General features: G+C 37.8%; 1 protein-coding gene across 1 annotated transcript; it reads left to right on the forward strand.

Moving 5' to 3' along the window:
* The first annotated feature begins 14,001 nt into the window (after window positions 1–14,001).
* LOC127222319 (olfactory receptor 5AK2) lies at window positions 14,002–14,934 on the forward strand. Its single transcript, XM_051184329.1, has one exon. It carries the CDS (start codon window positions 14,005–14,007, stop codon window positions 14,932–14,934), a length of 930 nt encoding a protein of 309 aa, XP_051040286.1. The 5' UTR covers window positions 14,002–14,004.
* The last annotated feature ends 1,999 nt before the right edge of the window (window positions 14,935–16,933 follow it).

The raw sequence follows: 16,933 nt of genomic DNA on the forward strand, positions 1-16,933 counted from the left end.
ACACTGAACTGTAACACCACAAACACTTCCTATTTCTATCCCAAGTGAGATAATCCAGAAAAAGATGGCACTAAAAATGTATCCTTGATCATTCATTTGCAATAGACATACAAACCACTTTTGTTCAGGCAACAGCTTTAGAACACACAAAACTACTGCTTTGTTGTAGGCAAGGAAAATTGCTTCAGTTACAATTTTACAATTACTTCACTATATCCATTACAGCACAGCTGTATGAAGTGCCACCCTGGCACTCAATCCTCTCTGCTGAGAGTTCTCTTCCTCACTCAAAAAATGCTTTTAGCATCCATTGGGATCCCATTGATTTCCCTATTGATCACACATTATCAAGCTCCAATACAATCCTGACCTCCAAAGATTTATGGATGACATTTTTCTGCACAAACCCTGTGGTCACTCTGATGATACCTTACCAGATGTGATTCATCTTGCTCTACGTTTACATGAAAAAAAAAAAACAAACACTGAATTTGAGCCTATGTTAAGACAAGAAACACATTAATTTACACCTTGCACAGAATGATTGTCATGAATTTGCTAGGTATTCATTAAAGGTATTTTTAAGTTTTTAAATGATTATACAAAGAATCTACTGACATCACAGCTTATTTCCCAGTGATCGATAAAGTACGCTATCAGTAAACTGATATCAGTAAACCAGCATCCTATGTTTAGCTCAATAGAGTGACTTATTAGGGGAATTTGGAAAACTCTAAGTTCAGACTAGAGAATGAAAGTGTTTTCTGGCTGTCTTGGTGATCTGGATCTGTTTTCAAGCTGCAGTACAATTCTGGACACAGAGACTGAAGTGAGCTTCCTAGATTGAGAATACCAGAGACAAGAACCTTTCCCTGAGAAGGATGGAATTATTACAATTGGTTTCCCCCAGTTTTTGTACTAAACACCCCACTTGCTAATCTCTTGCTGGTTTATCCTTTTGCTATAATAAAATCTTATTGCATGTATAATATTATCCTAGACATTTAGTTAATTTTCTTTGTAAACAAAGGAATGTTCTTTTAAAATTTACTTATTGTTATTTTTATGTGTATGAGTACTTTGCCTCCACATATTTGTGTACCATGTGTGTGCCTTGTGCCTCAAGAGGCCAGAAGAGGACATTGAATTCCTAGGGAATGGAATTACAATTATGGGCCTCTGTGCTGACTGGTCTTACAACAACTTGTCACACAAACTAGAGTTATCAGAAAGGGGGAAGCCTAAATTGAGATGATGCCTCCATAAGATCCAGATATAAGGTATTTTCTCTCTCTCTCTCTCTCTCTCTCTCTCTCTCTCTCTCTCTCAATCTCTCTCTCTCTCTCCCTCACTATTCTCTCATAGAAAACTGCAGTTTTCCCTTCCCTTCACTCCTCCCCATTCCCCCCCAGCACAATCCCCTCAGGTCCACTACTCCTTTCCATTTCAAAAACAGGCAGGTCTCCCAGGGATATTAACTGAACATGGTATAACAAGACTGTTAGGAGTCCCAAAAAATAACCATAGCATATATGTAGAGAACCTAGCACAGGCTCATGTAGGCTCCATGATTGCAGTTTCATTCTCTGTGAGCCTCTATGAGCCCTGCTTAATTGATTCTGTGGGCCATGTTCTCCTGGTGTTCTCAACACCTCTGTCTCCTACAAATCTTCTTCACCTTCTTCTATGGGGTGCCTTGAGATATTTTCCTATTTAGTGATTGATGGGAGAGGAACCAGCCCATTGTGTGTGGGTCCATCCCTGGGCTCGTGGCCCTGGGTTCTATAATAAAGCAGTCAGAACAAGCCAAAGGGAGGAAGCCAGAAAGCACTCCTCCATGTCCTCTGCATAAGCTCCTGCCACAGGTACTGTCCTGTTTGAGTTCCTGTCCTGACTTCCTTAATGATGAACAGCAATATGGAAGTGTAAGCCAAATAAACCCTTTTCTCCTCAGCTTGCTTTTGGGTCATGGTGTTTTGTTGCAGTAGAAACCCTCACTAAGAGAGTCTCCATGCCAGTGCTGGGAACTGAACCTAGGTCCTCTAGAAGAGGATCCAGTGCTATTAAATGATGAGCTATCTCTCCAGCCCACAAACAAAAGAAATACATGTCTCACATACCTTGAGACCAAAAGTCTGGTTTAAGGGTACCAACACAGTTGGGACTGGTGAAGATTCTGGTGCCATTGTATCTAACTACAACATAAAATGGAGAAGGGACACAATGTCTTCTGTGAGAGATGGATATAAATCTCATTTGTGTGACTTATGATATGATCAAATCATGATCATATCAAAATGATGTTACTTCTTTTTTAATTTAGAAACAATTATTTTACATATCAACCCCCCGTTCCCTATCCCTTCCATCCTCCCATGCCCCCTACCAACACTCCCCCAACCCACCCACTCCCCAAGGATAGTAAGGCCTTCCATGGGAGATTATCAAAGTCCATCACATCATTTGGGGGAGGACCTAGGCCTTCCTCCATATATCTGGGCTAAAATAGTATCACTCCATAGGGAATAGTTCATTTGTGCACTAGGGATAAATACTCATTTCACTGTTAGAAGTCTCATAGACTGCCCAGGCCTCCTAACTGTCACCCATATTCAGAGGGCTTGGTTCAGTCCAATGCTGGTCTCCCAGCTTTACAACTGGGGTTCCTGTGCTCTCATTAAGTCAGATCAGCTATTTCTGGAGGTTTCTCCAGCACAGCCTTGACTCCTTTGCTCATCCCTCCTCCCTATCTACAACTGAATTCCAGGAGTTTGGTTTGTGTTTAGCTGTGGGTGTCTGCTTCTGCTTCCACCAGCTACTAGATGAAGGCTCTAGGATGGCAAATAAGGTAGTCATCAATCTCATGAAATGGGAAGGGAATCAAAGGCAGCCTCTCCACTACTGCCTCTATTAAAGTATCTCTGTACTTGCTCTCCTCTATTCTTCCCCTCACTCAGTCTTCCTGATCCCTCTTGTTCTTCCCCCCTCCTCTTCTCCCCTTCTCTTGTTCCTACCTCCCTTCCCTCTCCCCTCTATGTCTCCAATTTGCTCAGGAGTTATTACCCCTTTTCCTTTCTTTGGGGGACCATGTATTTCTCTTTTAGGGTCCTCCTTGTTTCCTAGTTTCTCTAGTGGTGTGGATTGTAGGCTGGTAACCCTTTGCTTGTCTTTCTGTGACTGGGTTACCTCACTCAGGGTGGTTTCTTCCAGTTCCATCCATTTGCCTGCAAATTACAAGATTTCATTGTTTTTTTGTTTGTTTGTTTGTTTGTTTTTTGGGGTTTTTTTCTGCTGAGTAATACTCCATTGTATAAATGTACCACATTTTCTCTATCCATTCTTTGGTTGAAGGCCATCTAGGTTGCTTCCAGATTCTGGCTATTACAAACAACGCTGCTATGAACATAGTTGAAAATATGTTCTTGTATGAATGTGCATCCTTTGGATATATACCCAAGAGTGGGATTACTGGTTATTGAGGTAGACTCCCATTTTCCTGAGAAACAGCCATACTGATTACCAAAGTGGCTGCACAAGTTTCCACTCTCACCAGCAATGAAAGAGTGTTCCCCTTTCTCCACATCCTCTCCAGCATAAACTGTCATTGGTGTTTTTTATTTTAGCCATTATGGCTGATACAAGATGGTATCTCAGAGTTGTTTTGATGTTACTTCTTAATGCTGTTATACTGGTGGGGTTGTATGTCAGACCATTTCAAGACTTTCTCAGAAAGCCTGCTTAAAAGACAAAAGGAGCCTAGTTGTGTGTCTTTGCCCAGAGGCAGACTTGACAAGGTCCAGTCTGAGTTTCAGTGCCTCAAAGGAATTAAGGTTTTGGTTCCTGGGAATGTCACTCTTTCCACTGAAGAGACTAGACCAAAGGCCACAGTGTGGTCAGTCTGTAATATAATGAAATACCTTGTGTTCCCTTTGTATAACATTGTTTAGTTAGCCTCCTGCTGGCTTCCTCCCATTGTATGATAGCTTTCTACTAACTTAGTCCTATTTTCCCCTACAAATAATATATAAGATACTGTACTTCTTAATAAACTTACTTGTCATTAGACATAGCTTATGCAATACCTCCTGATCCCAAACTTTTGTATCTTCTTATCTTCTGATCTCTTGATCCTCTCTCTTTGGGAGCCTGTCACTGAAGAATGACCTGCTGGTCAGGTCAATGGAGAACTAAGATTTCAACATTTAGCTCAAAAGAGTTGTATGACATTTAATATCTGAGAGTGGACATATGGGCCACAAGGTTTGTAGCCAATTGGTGTAAATGATTTGTGGTTACAGAGATCACTGAACCTTTGGATGCTGTCTAAAATGGTACCATGTTGTACAGGGAGTGGATATGTGTGGATGTAGACAATCTTTCAAAATGTGTAGTTTATTCAGTTTTTTAAAGGCTTTCATCCAAAACTACAGAAAATAACTGCAAGAAGAGTGAGGCATAGATAGGAACAATGCAATGAGTGAATTACTTATCTTGGTTACAAATTGTGAAACTAGAACTCAGTTCTACCAGGTCATTGATGGACAATGCACAATGTTCCTCAAAAATATTGTTCTGCAAGACAAAGAATTGAGGTGTTTGTTCTACCTTCCTCCCAGGGTATGAAGACTTGTTTCCATCCAAATATATATGCTCACTCTGATAAGTCATCTTCTATGGCTTAAGAGATGTTTCTTGGCAAGAAGTTGAGAGATGCCGTGGAATAAAGATCAATTTTAGAACCAGAAAAAAATTCTTTCTGCACCACATGCACTGAATAAAGTTCAATATGAGATAGCATGAGAAATGAATTCCATCCTACCTCCATATTCAAAGGTCTAGTCAACATCTTTTAAGTACAGAATTTCTAAGAGCAGAAAGCCTTTGATTTCATGTTAAAGTGCATCTAGACAGTTGATATCCCACTCTTACTTTTATTTTCTTACCTTTAATTTGAAAGAACATGGGATAGCTGGTGTATGTACTATTTTTTTGTTTTGTTTTGTTTTTGTAGGCTAACCAGCCAGAATATTTGATAACTCTGTTTTCTAGAGTTGCTAAGTAAGCTACAAGCTACAAGCTACAAGCTCAGTAGAGTTAATTTATTCCTTGAAGACCAATTATCTTGGATTTAATGACAGCACTATAAACAAAAGCAATTCAGCTTCTTATCCCAAAAATTTCTAGTTAAAAAATTTTCTATAAAGTGTAACATACTCTTTATGTAAAGATGTCTTTGGAAAATAAATTTCTAGCAAATAATGAAAGAAACAATCACAGGTTAATATTTTGTTTAAGTAAATAAATGATGGAAAATGTGATGTTATCTCTCCAAAATGTTGCATCTATAATGCCCTTAAACTTGGGTAATATTTCTTATGTTTCATAAAACCCAGGTTTTTATGAGTTCAGTAGCAAATCTTTGTATCTAAACCTAAGCACAATTCCTTAGATCCATGTTTGAAAAAAAAATTCAACATAACTTGTAACAAGAAATAAATAACTGTAAATAATAAGGTAACACAACAATAAAAAGAAGCTAATTGTTTATAATTAAAAACTAAGAAAAAACTTTCAATTTAATCAGTAACATATAACTTTAGAACAATGTTTATCCAATTCCACCTCAGCTTCTAGAACTTCAAGTTCTCAAGGGAGTGAATATTGATCCCTTATCCCCCAACTAGAAACTCCCTCTTGGATAGGAAACATTCAGAGAGGCCTTGGTGATGGGCAATCAGTCTGTTCCTGCAGCATAGAGCTTATAGAAGCAACTTAAAGAAAGTAAAAACCAATGAGGTGTCCACATTTTCTGTGCATCATTGCAGCACATAGTGAAATGAAAATCAGATTAAGTTCCAGAATGTTCCACTTCCTCCATGGTGCCATCATGGAAATAGGGTGAGGACACTGAATTGCACTGAATTGACTAGAGAAGATTAGAATTTACAAAGGATCAAATAATGGAATGGCAGGATGAATCTTAACTCCCTTCGTGTTTTGTTTGCATGTGTATAACAGTATTGAGTGCCTGTTTAGTGCCCTGTGTTTGGTGAGTTTCTTTCAACCATGAATGTAAATGATGAAGAATTGAGTTTACAGTTTAATCTCTCTCTCCCTCTCTGTCTGTCTTGTCCCCTCATGACTAAAATAATCACCAGAAAATTTTATCTGTCCTAAATGTATACAGCATCTTCTAGACACAACAGGACTGATACACTTATGAACACAAAGATTGTGTGACAGCAAACAAGACATCCACAGATTCAAACCAGACAAAATTTCAGTATTGAAAGAACAAAATGGACACAAAGTCCCACCCCCAACCAAGAAGCTATTTGTAATTGATAACTGCTGGGAAAGAGAAAATCAGTATGCTCCAATGGAGTGTCACTGGGTATCTCAACCACATTCCAGGGCAGGTTCCGTGCAACACAAAATGGGCTCATGAATTCGTGTGTGTGTGTGTGTGTGTGTGTGTGTGTGTGTGTGTGTGTACAGTTTTAGTTTTTTACATTGCTGATTCTTTGTTTGATTTTCTTTTTTTATGTTCTTTTGTTTTGTTTTGAGAGATAAGAAAGAACATGAAGTTGGGAGGGTAGGGAGGTGGGGAAGTAGTATAGTCAAAATTATATAGAGAAATGAAAAAATAGAGAAATTGCAAAAGAAGTAAAAATGTATAAAACACATTTTGAACACTCCACACTGTGCATATAAAACTGGAAGAACTTTTTCTCATTGTGCAATATGATATAGGCAACTTTCCATAAGTGTATCTTAATTTGAGAGTTCAAATATCAGTCTGTAAAAGGAAGCTACTGTAGTTTCATTAACCTTTTTTCCACACATTTGCTTTCATTAGTCCCTAGAGAAAACATGATGCCTTAAGTAATTCTGTGACACCATCTTACAAGAGTCAAAACTGAGCCAGAGAGAGTGAAGTCTTTTATCACTATGAAGCTGTGGGTGAGAATCACACACAGGTCCGTTTGTGCCTGGACACCTCAACAACTGTGACTTTAAATTAACTTTGGAAGTGTATGGACTCTTCGGAAGGTTAACTCGCTCAGAACACTCAGGTATTCTCTTCCCAAATCTTGTCCCTGAATTGATTTGATTAGCAAATACCCTCATTGTGGCCAGCGAATACATGCCTGCTTGCGTGTGTGCGTGTGTGCGTGTGCGTGTGCGTGTGCGTGTGCGTGTGTGTGTGTGTGTGTGTGTGTGTGTGTGTGTGTGTGTGTGTGTCTTCATGTGCTTTATTTCCTGAGTTCTAGAAAAGTCTTACCCAAAATATTGTATATTATTTTAAGTAAAAGGATTCTGGTAGCCCTGGTTATATTTTTCACAAATATGTACTGCTGTGTTTATCTCATGGTATTTCAAAGAGTCATAGAAACTCAGTGTGCTATATGCCTACCACTACAGACATTTTCTTATACAAAACTCACCATAGAACCTATGGAGCTGCCCATAGGTCTGCCTGCCATTCCTGACAGCTAATTAGAGTAGAATTTCTGAAACTTGATTAATTAAGGGTTGCTGGGAAGATTTACAGACATATCAATTCACTTGCTGATTTTTCTTTGATCATCTCTTTCTCTAAAAAGTGAGACTATATACATTCTTATGCTTATATACAATCATGTAAAAACATGCATGTAAATGTATACAAATATGAATGGCCATTGGATGTGGTCATTAATGTATTTATAATATTTACCTTGTACTGGAAATTTGGTCAGTAGAAACATAGGTTGTTTTAATTGTTTCCAGCATATCTTCAACATAACAACTAATTTACTTTTCTAATAAAAAATGCATTCCTGTGTATAAACAATTCTCAACAAAACATTGTAATTTAAATTGATAAATAAAGTTACATTTTAATGAAGTTTGCATATATAACTGCCTGACTAACAGTGAGCTATATATCTTTACATATTCCTGTTGAACATTTAATTTTTCTTTCTTCTATACTTGTCCTTTTCATAAATTCATAAAAATTGTATATATATATATATATGTATATATACAATATATATATGCATATATATATACATATATGTACACGACCTTTAATATTTATATGTGTGGAAAACAAATTTGCTTACTGAATTCCAATCTTTTTCCTTTGGTACTGTTGAATATTTTAATAGGGATATATTTTTTAAAATTTTGCTTGTAGATGGTAAAGGTCTATGTGGGAGTGGTGCATGTGAGTATATCTGAGTGTATGTGTGTGTGTATACCAGAGGAAGATGCTGGCTGTCTTGCTCCTTATTCCTTTGAGAAAATGGCTCTAATTTAACCTGGACCTAGGCTCATAGCCAATAAGCCCCAGCAATCCTTATGTCTCTATTTAGATTATAGACACCTGTGTAGCCATGTCCAACTTTTTGCAAGGATGTTAACTTGGTGATTGCACAGCAAGTGCTCTTACCCTATGAACCCTCTCTCTGGTCTCATAATGTTTTATATTCATGACTTTTGTTTTCTGAACTTTTTCTGTATTGCTAAATCACAAGTAGTCAACATTGCTTTCTCAAAAAATGTATGTGTTTAAATCCATAATACATTAGGAAACAACTTTTGTAAAGCATAAAGTTGGAATTCAATATTTCTTCATATTCATTTCATATTCATAAACATTTATAGCACCACAGCGTATATTAACATCTCTCGTGGCTCTATATTTCCTTTCCTTCCTCCAAACCCTCCAATATACCCTTCTTTGATCTCTTTCAAATCTATGGCTTTTTCCCATTAGTTGTTATTATACATGCATATTATATATACATATATGTTCCTAAATATAATCTGTTCATTCTATATACTGTAATTTGCATGCATGTTTTCAAGACTGACCATTGGTGCTGCTGTGTTCTTCCAGGAAGAAGATAATTTCTCCCACTATCAGCATTTCTTAATTGATTGATGTTCCTTGAGAGGGTTTGAAGCCTTGTGGGCTTTCCCTGTCCACTTTGGCATGCATATTGGTCTCATTCCCATTCCACTCATGTTTAGAAAGTCATGCCTGTGAGACTTTATTGATATACTTAGGAGATAAAATCTCACAGAAAATAATCTGATCCTCTGAATTTTATAATCTTTCCACTCTGTCTTCTACAATGTTCCCTGAGCCTTAAGTACAGGCATATTTTATAGATGTTGCCACTAGGACTGGGCTCCACAGCTCTGTGTTTTTATTGGTTGTGGGTCTCTGTAGTGGTCTTCATCTGTTGCAAAGAGAAGTTTCCATAACTAGGAGTGAAAACTACACTTATCTGTGAACATAAGGACAAATGTTAAGATTACTGTTAGAGATTATGCTGGTTTAGTAAAGTGATGCTTCTAGGTTCTTCTCCAATATCCATGACTACTTCACTAACACTGAGTAGTTAGCTAACTTTCCAGTAACAGGAATTGTTTCTCTCTTGTTAAGTGGGTCTTAAGTTCAATTACAGAGCTGTTGGTTACTGTCAAAGTATGCATGTCACTCTGGCACCCTTAGGGTTATTGTGCCATGCTGCTCATTGATGTGGTTTATAGGCATCATAGCTGGGCAGGACTGTTGGTTGGCTCCTTGCTTTGGGAGCTTACATAGTTTGTTTTTCTCAGATTTACTGACATATTTTTCTACTCTCAAGCCAGTTCCATGCTGTCTTCATAATTACTGTTTCATAATAATTTCTGCTGTCTGGCAGAGCAAGTTGTTCCCTCAACTTATTTTCTTTTCAAATTCCACGTAGAATTCTCAAGTTGAATATAAAATTATCTCAAATATGTAACTGGAACTACAGAGAATTTATAGATTAATATGAGGAAAATATAATGGTACAATTCTGCATTTATATCCAAGAAATTAGTGAGTTTATATCTTCAAGCCTTTAGAAAAAGTTATTTCCTTAATAAGGAATATGAACATACTCATATTTACATTTAGATTTTAAAATCTGGCTAAAATGTTTGTTTTCTTTCTTTAGGTGTATTGTTGTTGCTTTGCTTTTGTTTAGTTTGGTTTGATTAAGGTTTTCTTTTTTTACTCTTTGTAATTTAAATTAGAAACAATCTTATTCAATATATCAATTATAGTTCTCTCTACTTTGCATTCTTCCATGCCCCCCCCCAACTCCCATGTCATCTCTCTTCTGCTCCAAAGAAAGGGTGAGTTCATCAAATTCTGTCACATCATTTGGGGCAGGGCCTAAAGAGTATTCCTCTGTGAGGAATGGGCTCCCAATGTCCATTTGTACACTAGATATAAATGCTGTTCCATTACCAGGGGCCCCATAAACTGCCCAGGCCTCCTAACTGACACCCATGTTCAAGGGGCTGGTTCCATCCTATACTGGTTTCCAAGCTGTCAGCTTGGGGTCCATGAGCTCCCTCTTGTTCAGATCAGCAGTTTCTGTGGGTTTCCCGAGCCTGTCTTGACCCCTTTGCTCATCACTCCTCCCTCTCTACAGCTGGATTCCAGGAGTTCAGCTCAGTGCTTAGCTGTGTGTCTGTGCTTCTGTTTCCATCAGCTACTGGATGGAAACTCTATGATGGCAATTAAGGTAACCATCAATCTCATTATAGGGAAAGGTTATTTAACATAACCTCTCCCCTATTGCTTAAATTCTTAGTTGGTTGAGGTTTATAGTTTCTTATGCATACACAAAATATTTTGATCATGCCCTCTCCTCATTACCTTCTGTCACCCCCTCCCATTCTTGTTAAAAATCCTTCTTTTTTCCCAACTTGTCATCCTCTTGCCTTCTGTGTTTTGTGTGCAATGAGGATCTTCTGCAAGTGGTCATAGCTATTGTGTGTTTATAATTGCAGTAGTCACATCACAACCAGAAAATAGAATTTTATAGTACTGCTCTCCATCTTCTAGCTCTTACAGTCTTTCCTTAGCACTCTTAAACAATGTTCCCTGGGACTCAGAATTGGTAATATAGATGTCCCATTTAGAGCTGAGTACCAGAAAGTCCCTTACTTTCAGCACATTAATAAGTAATGAGCATCTGTTTTGACCACCATTGCTAAAAGAGGCTTCTCTTATGTATAAACATAAGCATTTCCAAGGCAGTTTGACTAAATGTTCATTTAGCAAAACATCAGTAGTAGATTCCCATATAAGGGCCATGACTCTCCTAGCCATAGGCTTTTGACCTGGTTTACAATAACACATATGTATTCCCTTCCTTAAAACAGACTCAGATCCAATAAGAAAGTTGTTGGTTTCCTATGGAACAGTCATGCCACTATGGCACCTTTAGACATACTTTGACTAACAAGTTAATATTATAATATAACATGGAGTCCAAAGTTGAGTAATAGTGCAAATCTTTTATATATACTTTTATATATAAGTCTAATATTAAATGACTTTATATCTCCACTAAGAATTTATCAGATTATTTCCTCAAATAATTGGATTACCTAAAAATAATAATGGTCATGGTTCTTCTCTTATAATTATGTTTAATTTCTTTTCATATCTTTTTCCCCAGCTTGGACCTCAAAAAACATTGAAAATACAACATACTCTGTGTGTGTGTGTGTGTGTGTGTGTGTGTGTGTGTGTATTTGGTCACTTTGGAAATCTTGTATTATTCCTTCATTTATAGGCACTTTTTGGTAATGATGATGCTCATTACAATAATCTTATGAAACCACTTACGAGGGTAATATAATTCCTCCCCATTCATGTTCCCTAATGTTTCTCAAGAAACATTATCAACCTTTGTTAAATAATGTTTGATATCTTCTGAAATGAAATGGTTGCTATCCTTTCTATATCAATGAAGAAAATTGTAGCAACTAACTTTCTAATGTTAAACATGTTATCATTCCTTAGATCATTGTAACTTGGTATTGGTTGCTTAGGAAAAAATGATTTTTCCATTTATGCTTTTTTTCTTGCAAATACAACTTATGAGAGACTTCCTTCTCTTCATTTTATTTACACTGTATCTAGACAAGAGAAATAGCACACTTGGTTTGTGAATCTGAAAACACCCTAGCATTTAAGGAACACCTAACTTGTTAAAACCCATGACCCACAATCCTACAGTACCTCAAACATGACCTCCATCTGTTGCCAAAACTAACAGGATCTGTAAGCCAATCTACCTGCTTTAGGTCTTCCACCAATGTCTAAAAGCAATAGTATGGTGCCTGTATTCACTTTGTTTCTAATTTATCAGTTAAGTAAAAATCTAGAAAGGAAAGTAATAGACATTTATTGATGTTTGCTTTGATCTCTGTAATCATGGCTGAATTTAATATGCTCTAATTTACAGTCCCAAGTTAGTGAAGTTTTAAATTTAATCTCTGTAATCATGGCTATATTTAAGATGTTTGCATCTACAATCCCAGATTAGTGAAGTTTTACATTCCTTTCCTCATATTGAACTTATTCTGGTATTTATGCTAATTTAGCCTCTTGAAATGAGTTGATGAGTATTCTTTTTAATAATTCCTGAATGGGGGGTAATTATTATAAGTACCATATCTTGCTGAAAAATGATCATCAGTTGATCCCTGCTTAAGAAAAGAGAGACTAATTTCTTTAGAAGGTATGTATAATGCTTGGATTCTGTTCCCCCATGAGTAGACCAACTTCCATGAACATATAATTGGGACTAATTGGACTTGGGGATTTTTTTTTAAAGAAAAGCACTTGAAGTTGGGAAGGGAATATAGTGGAAGAATATATGTGTAGTGCATAAGAAAATGGAGGTAAATATAATAAAATATCATTGATTACATATATGGAATTCTCAAAGAATGAAAACCTATATTCACTAAAATTAAAGTTAGTTTCTCCATAAATACATGCTAGATTTTACATAAATTGTAAGTGAATCAAGTTTTTTATTATGTAAATATTAAATCAAATTAATTAATGCTTTAAAATATTTTAATCCTTCTAAAACACATACAAGTACCCATATATACACTTGTGCACACACATACAATCACACTCTGGCTGCTTAGTCAACTTAGTCAACATTGTATAAAAATAGTTATAGAAAAAAATTATACAAAGTAGCATAATTCAATCTACATTATTCACTGTAAAGCGAGGCAAAGAGAAAGTCATTTTATTTCAGCATTTGGCTCTGCCAGAAAAATAAGCTTGAGAAAGTAGTGGGATACAATAAATTTCTTCAAAAGAACACAACATGAGGCCAGAATGATCAGTCATTAAGCTTTTCATAAGAACATAAGGTAAAATAATTCTTATTTCATATCTGCTTATTTATGCTCCAGAAAAGACAAAATAGACAAAGTTAACAGAGACTAGAATATGAAAAATCTTGGTTGGCAACTGAAAAAAAATTCAAAAAATTGGAGAAATCAAAAATCACCCACACATCAACTGAAGAGAAAGACACACAGCTGGTGCCAAAGGCAGGCAATTTACTGAAAAGACAGATGTCAAAATATAAGAACATTAAAATTTTTTCTGTTAAAAAAATCAAAAATAGACACTTACTTTCCTGAACCAAACATCCAAGGCAACACCAATTTCATGAGTAAGTAGGAAACAATATGGGTAATATGTTAACAATAATAATGGGTGATATGGGAACATGAATATTTATCAACAGCACTAAACACTAGTGCATCCATCACATAAAGGTCACTGCTTTTACTCAAAGAACTAGGGAGAAAGAGTCGAGATCATTGATATTCATTGCTATCCAATTCAGTTGACACATCAAGTTCCAAAAAGATGAGATACCCTGTTACAAAACCAAGATATACAGACCTGATGAATGCCACCCAGCATTGACCTTTGGCCTTCAAATACACACATACACTTGCATGTATGTGCACCTATACACCCATCCCCCAATACACATGCATACACACACAAAGGAAAACATTCTTTGAAGTCATTACAAAAGTATTTTAACATTTCAAAAAACAAATCAAAATGGGCTTATTTTCTCTGCCATTTTTTTCCTTTGCCAATTTTCAGCTGATACTGGATCTCTGCTAACCATGGAACACAGTAATAACACAAAAGTGACTGAATTTATTCTCCTGGGATTTGCTAATCAACACGAGTTTTGGCACATCCTCTTTGTGGTATTCATAGTGATTTATGCTGCCACCTTAGTGGGTAACATTGGCATGATCCTGCTCATCCAACTTCATTCTTCCCTGCACACTCCCATGTACTTTTTCCTGCAGCACTTGGCTTTTGTTGACCTCTGTTACTCCTCTGCCATCACTCCCAAGACACTTCATAATTTTGTTAGCACAAAACCATCCATCTCCTTCAGTGGATGCATAGTTCAATTACTGATCTATGGTACCTTTGTAACTAGTGATTGCTTCATCCTGGCTGCTATGGCTGTGGACCGCTATGTGGCCATCTGTAACCCACTACGCTATCCTGTTATCATGTCCCAGAGACTATGCATCCTACTGCTTCTTGGTTCATACACTATGGGCTTCCTAAATGCCTCTGTAAATACAATTTTTACTTTCTTATCAAACTTTTGCAAATCCAATGCCATTAATCACTTTTTCTGTGATGTACCACCAATCCTTGCCCTATCTTGCTCCAGTATTGACCTCAATATCATGGTATTGACAATCTTTGTGGGATTTAACTTGACATTCACTGTGTCTGTTGTCATCTTTTCCTATACATTTATCTTGGCTGCCATTCTAAAAATGTCTTCTGCTTCAGGAAGGAGAAAAGCCTTCTCCACATGTGCTTCCCATATGACTGCTGTCACCATATTCTATGGAACACTCTCATACATGTATGTGCTTCATGGGACTAACAAATCTCAAGAGCAGGAGAAGGTGGCTTCTGTGTTCTATGGTATTATGATTCCCATGTTAAACCCCCTCATCTACAGCCTAAGAAACCAAGATGTAATAGAAGCCCTGAGGCACATAGGAAACAAATGTCTCTAGTGGAAAACATGGTCTCCATGTCAACATGACTCAACAGGCAAAGCGACAGGGCTCTGCCCTTGATTAGCATGGGGAGATGTCCCAAATGTTCATGTCACATGGAGGGATTCCTTGATTGTCAATAATATCTGAAAGACTATTAAAAAACAAATTATCAAATATGTAAACCTGTTTCTTTACTGCTGAGAAGGAAATCTAAGATTTCTCACATTCTGGTTAAGTACTCTACTAGTGAGGTGTATCCAGTTATCTGAATAAAGTGTTGATATTGCTCTGTATGCTTTATAAGCCTCTTTTTAAGTAGTACTAATAAAAAATAAAATTGCCCAAATCTGGGCCTCTGCTAAAGAAAGAGGCCTCAGCTGGAGAGTTCCAGTTTCCAGTGAGATCCGACCATCCTGCAAAACCTTCCCAAGTTTCAGCTCAGCCTTTGTCCTCTTCTGCCAGCTATTGGCCAGAGGTGAGTCTGGGCCCAATCGGGGCTACCTCTCCCCCTACAACCTCCCCCCACCCTGAACTCCCTGGGTTGGCCACTGATCCTGCTGCTCCTGTGTCCTGTCCCCACATCGAGAGCACCCTTTGAGCTCTGATACACCCCCACCCATCCCACCGCGAGCCTGACCCCCCTACCCTGTGCCCTACCCTGCCCTCGGTCCTGCTGCTCTGGTTGAGCACTGGGACAGAGGGTGGAGCCAACAGTCCACCCTACTTCGGAGACTTCTTGGAGCAACTCTGAAAGGAGACCTGCCTATCCACATGGGACCACCAGTAATTTCCACCTGCTTGGTCTCTGACCCCACCTCCAGTCCTCTGCTGGAGTCCCAGGCCCCTCCCAGAGATCCGCCTACCTCTGCAGTCCACTGTGAGTTCCTGCCAGCAAGATCCTTGACTGCCAAATCCAGGCTTCTTTTAAAGAAAGAGGCCTCAGCTGGAGAGTACCAGTTTCTAGTGAGATCCGACTCTCCTGCAAAACCTTCCCAAGTTTCAGCTCAGCCTTTGTCCTCTTCCGCCAGCCATTGGCTAGAGCCATTGGCTTGTGGCATCTTCTACTGGATCCTCAGCCCTGACCCCATCCTTGGGTCCCTGTCTGTGGAGAGACTTCCTAGAGAACTTGGACCACCCAGAGCTACAGATATTGAATCTCTGACCCACATAAACCCACCGGGGAAGTACCATAGAGAAGGGGAGACCCCACTAACACCTACTAGAAGAAACTATGGGAAGAAAGGAATACAAGAAAACACCTAACAACAGAAAAGACAAGCATGACACCACCAGAATCTAGGGAATCTACACCAACTAGAACGAAACACAACAACAAAGCAGAGGAAGCAGAATAGACTGACTTACAAATTACCATCATAAAAATGATAGAAGCCCTCAAGAAGATGTGAGAAAATCCCTTAAAGAAATGGAGGAAAAAACAAACAAAAAAGTGGAAGAAATGAACAAATTCCTTAAGGAAAGTACAGAAAGCCAAGAAAAAACAATTAAGCAGGTGAAGGAAACGGTTCAAGACTTGAAAACTGAAATAGAGAAAATAAAGGCAACACAAACCAAAGGAATGCTGGAAATAGAAAAACTGGGCAAAAAATTGGGAACTACAGACACAAGCATAACCAACAGAATTCAAGAAATGGAAGAGAGAATCTCAGGCACAGAAGATAAACTAGAAGAAATAGATTCATCAACCAAAGAAAATCATATATCCAACAAATCCTTAACACAAAACATCCAGGAAATGTGGAACACCAAGAAAAGGCCAAACCTAAGAATAATAGGCATAGAGGAAGGTGAGGAAGGAAGCCCAACTCAAAGGTGCCGAAAACATATTCAACAAAATCATCGAGGAAAACTTTCCAAATCTGGAGAAGGACATGCCCATGAAAGTACAAGAAGCATACCGAACCCCAAATAGGCTGGACCAAAGAAAAAAAGACCCCTCGACATATAATAATCAAAACACCTAGCATACAGAATTAAGAAACAATATTAAGAG

This window comes from Phodopus roborovskii, unplaced genomic scaffold (assembly GCF_943737965.1).
Source record: "Phodopus roborovskii unplaced genomic scaffold, PHOROB, whole genome shotgun sequence".
NCBI classification, from domain to species: domain Eukaryota; kingdom Metazoa; phylum Chordata; class Mammalia; order Rodentia; family Cricetidae; genus Phodopus; species Phodopus roborovskii.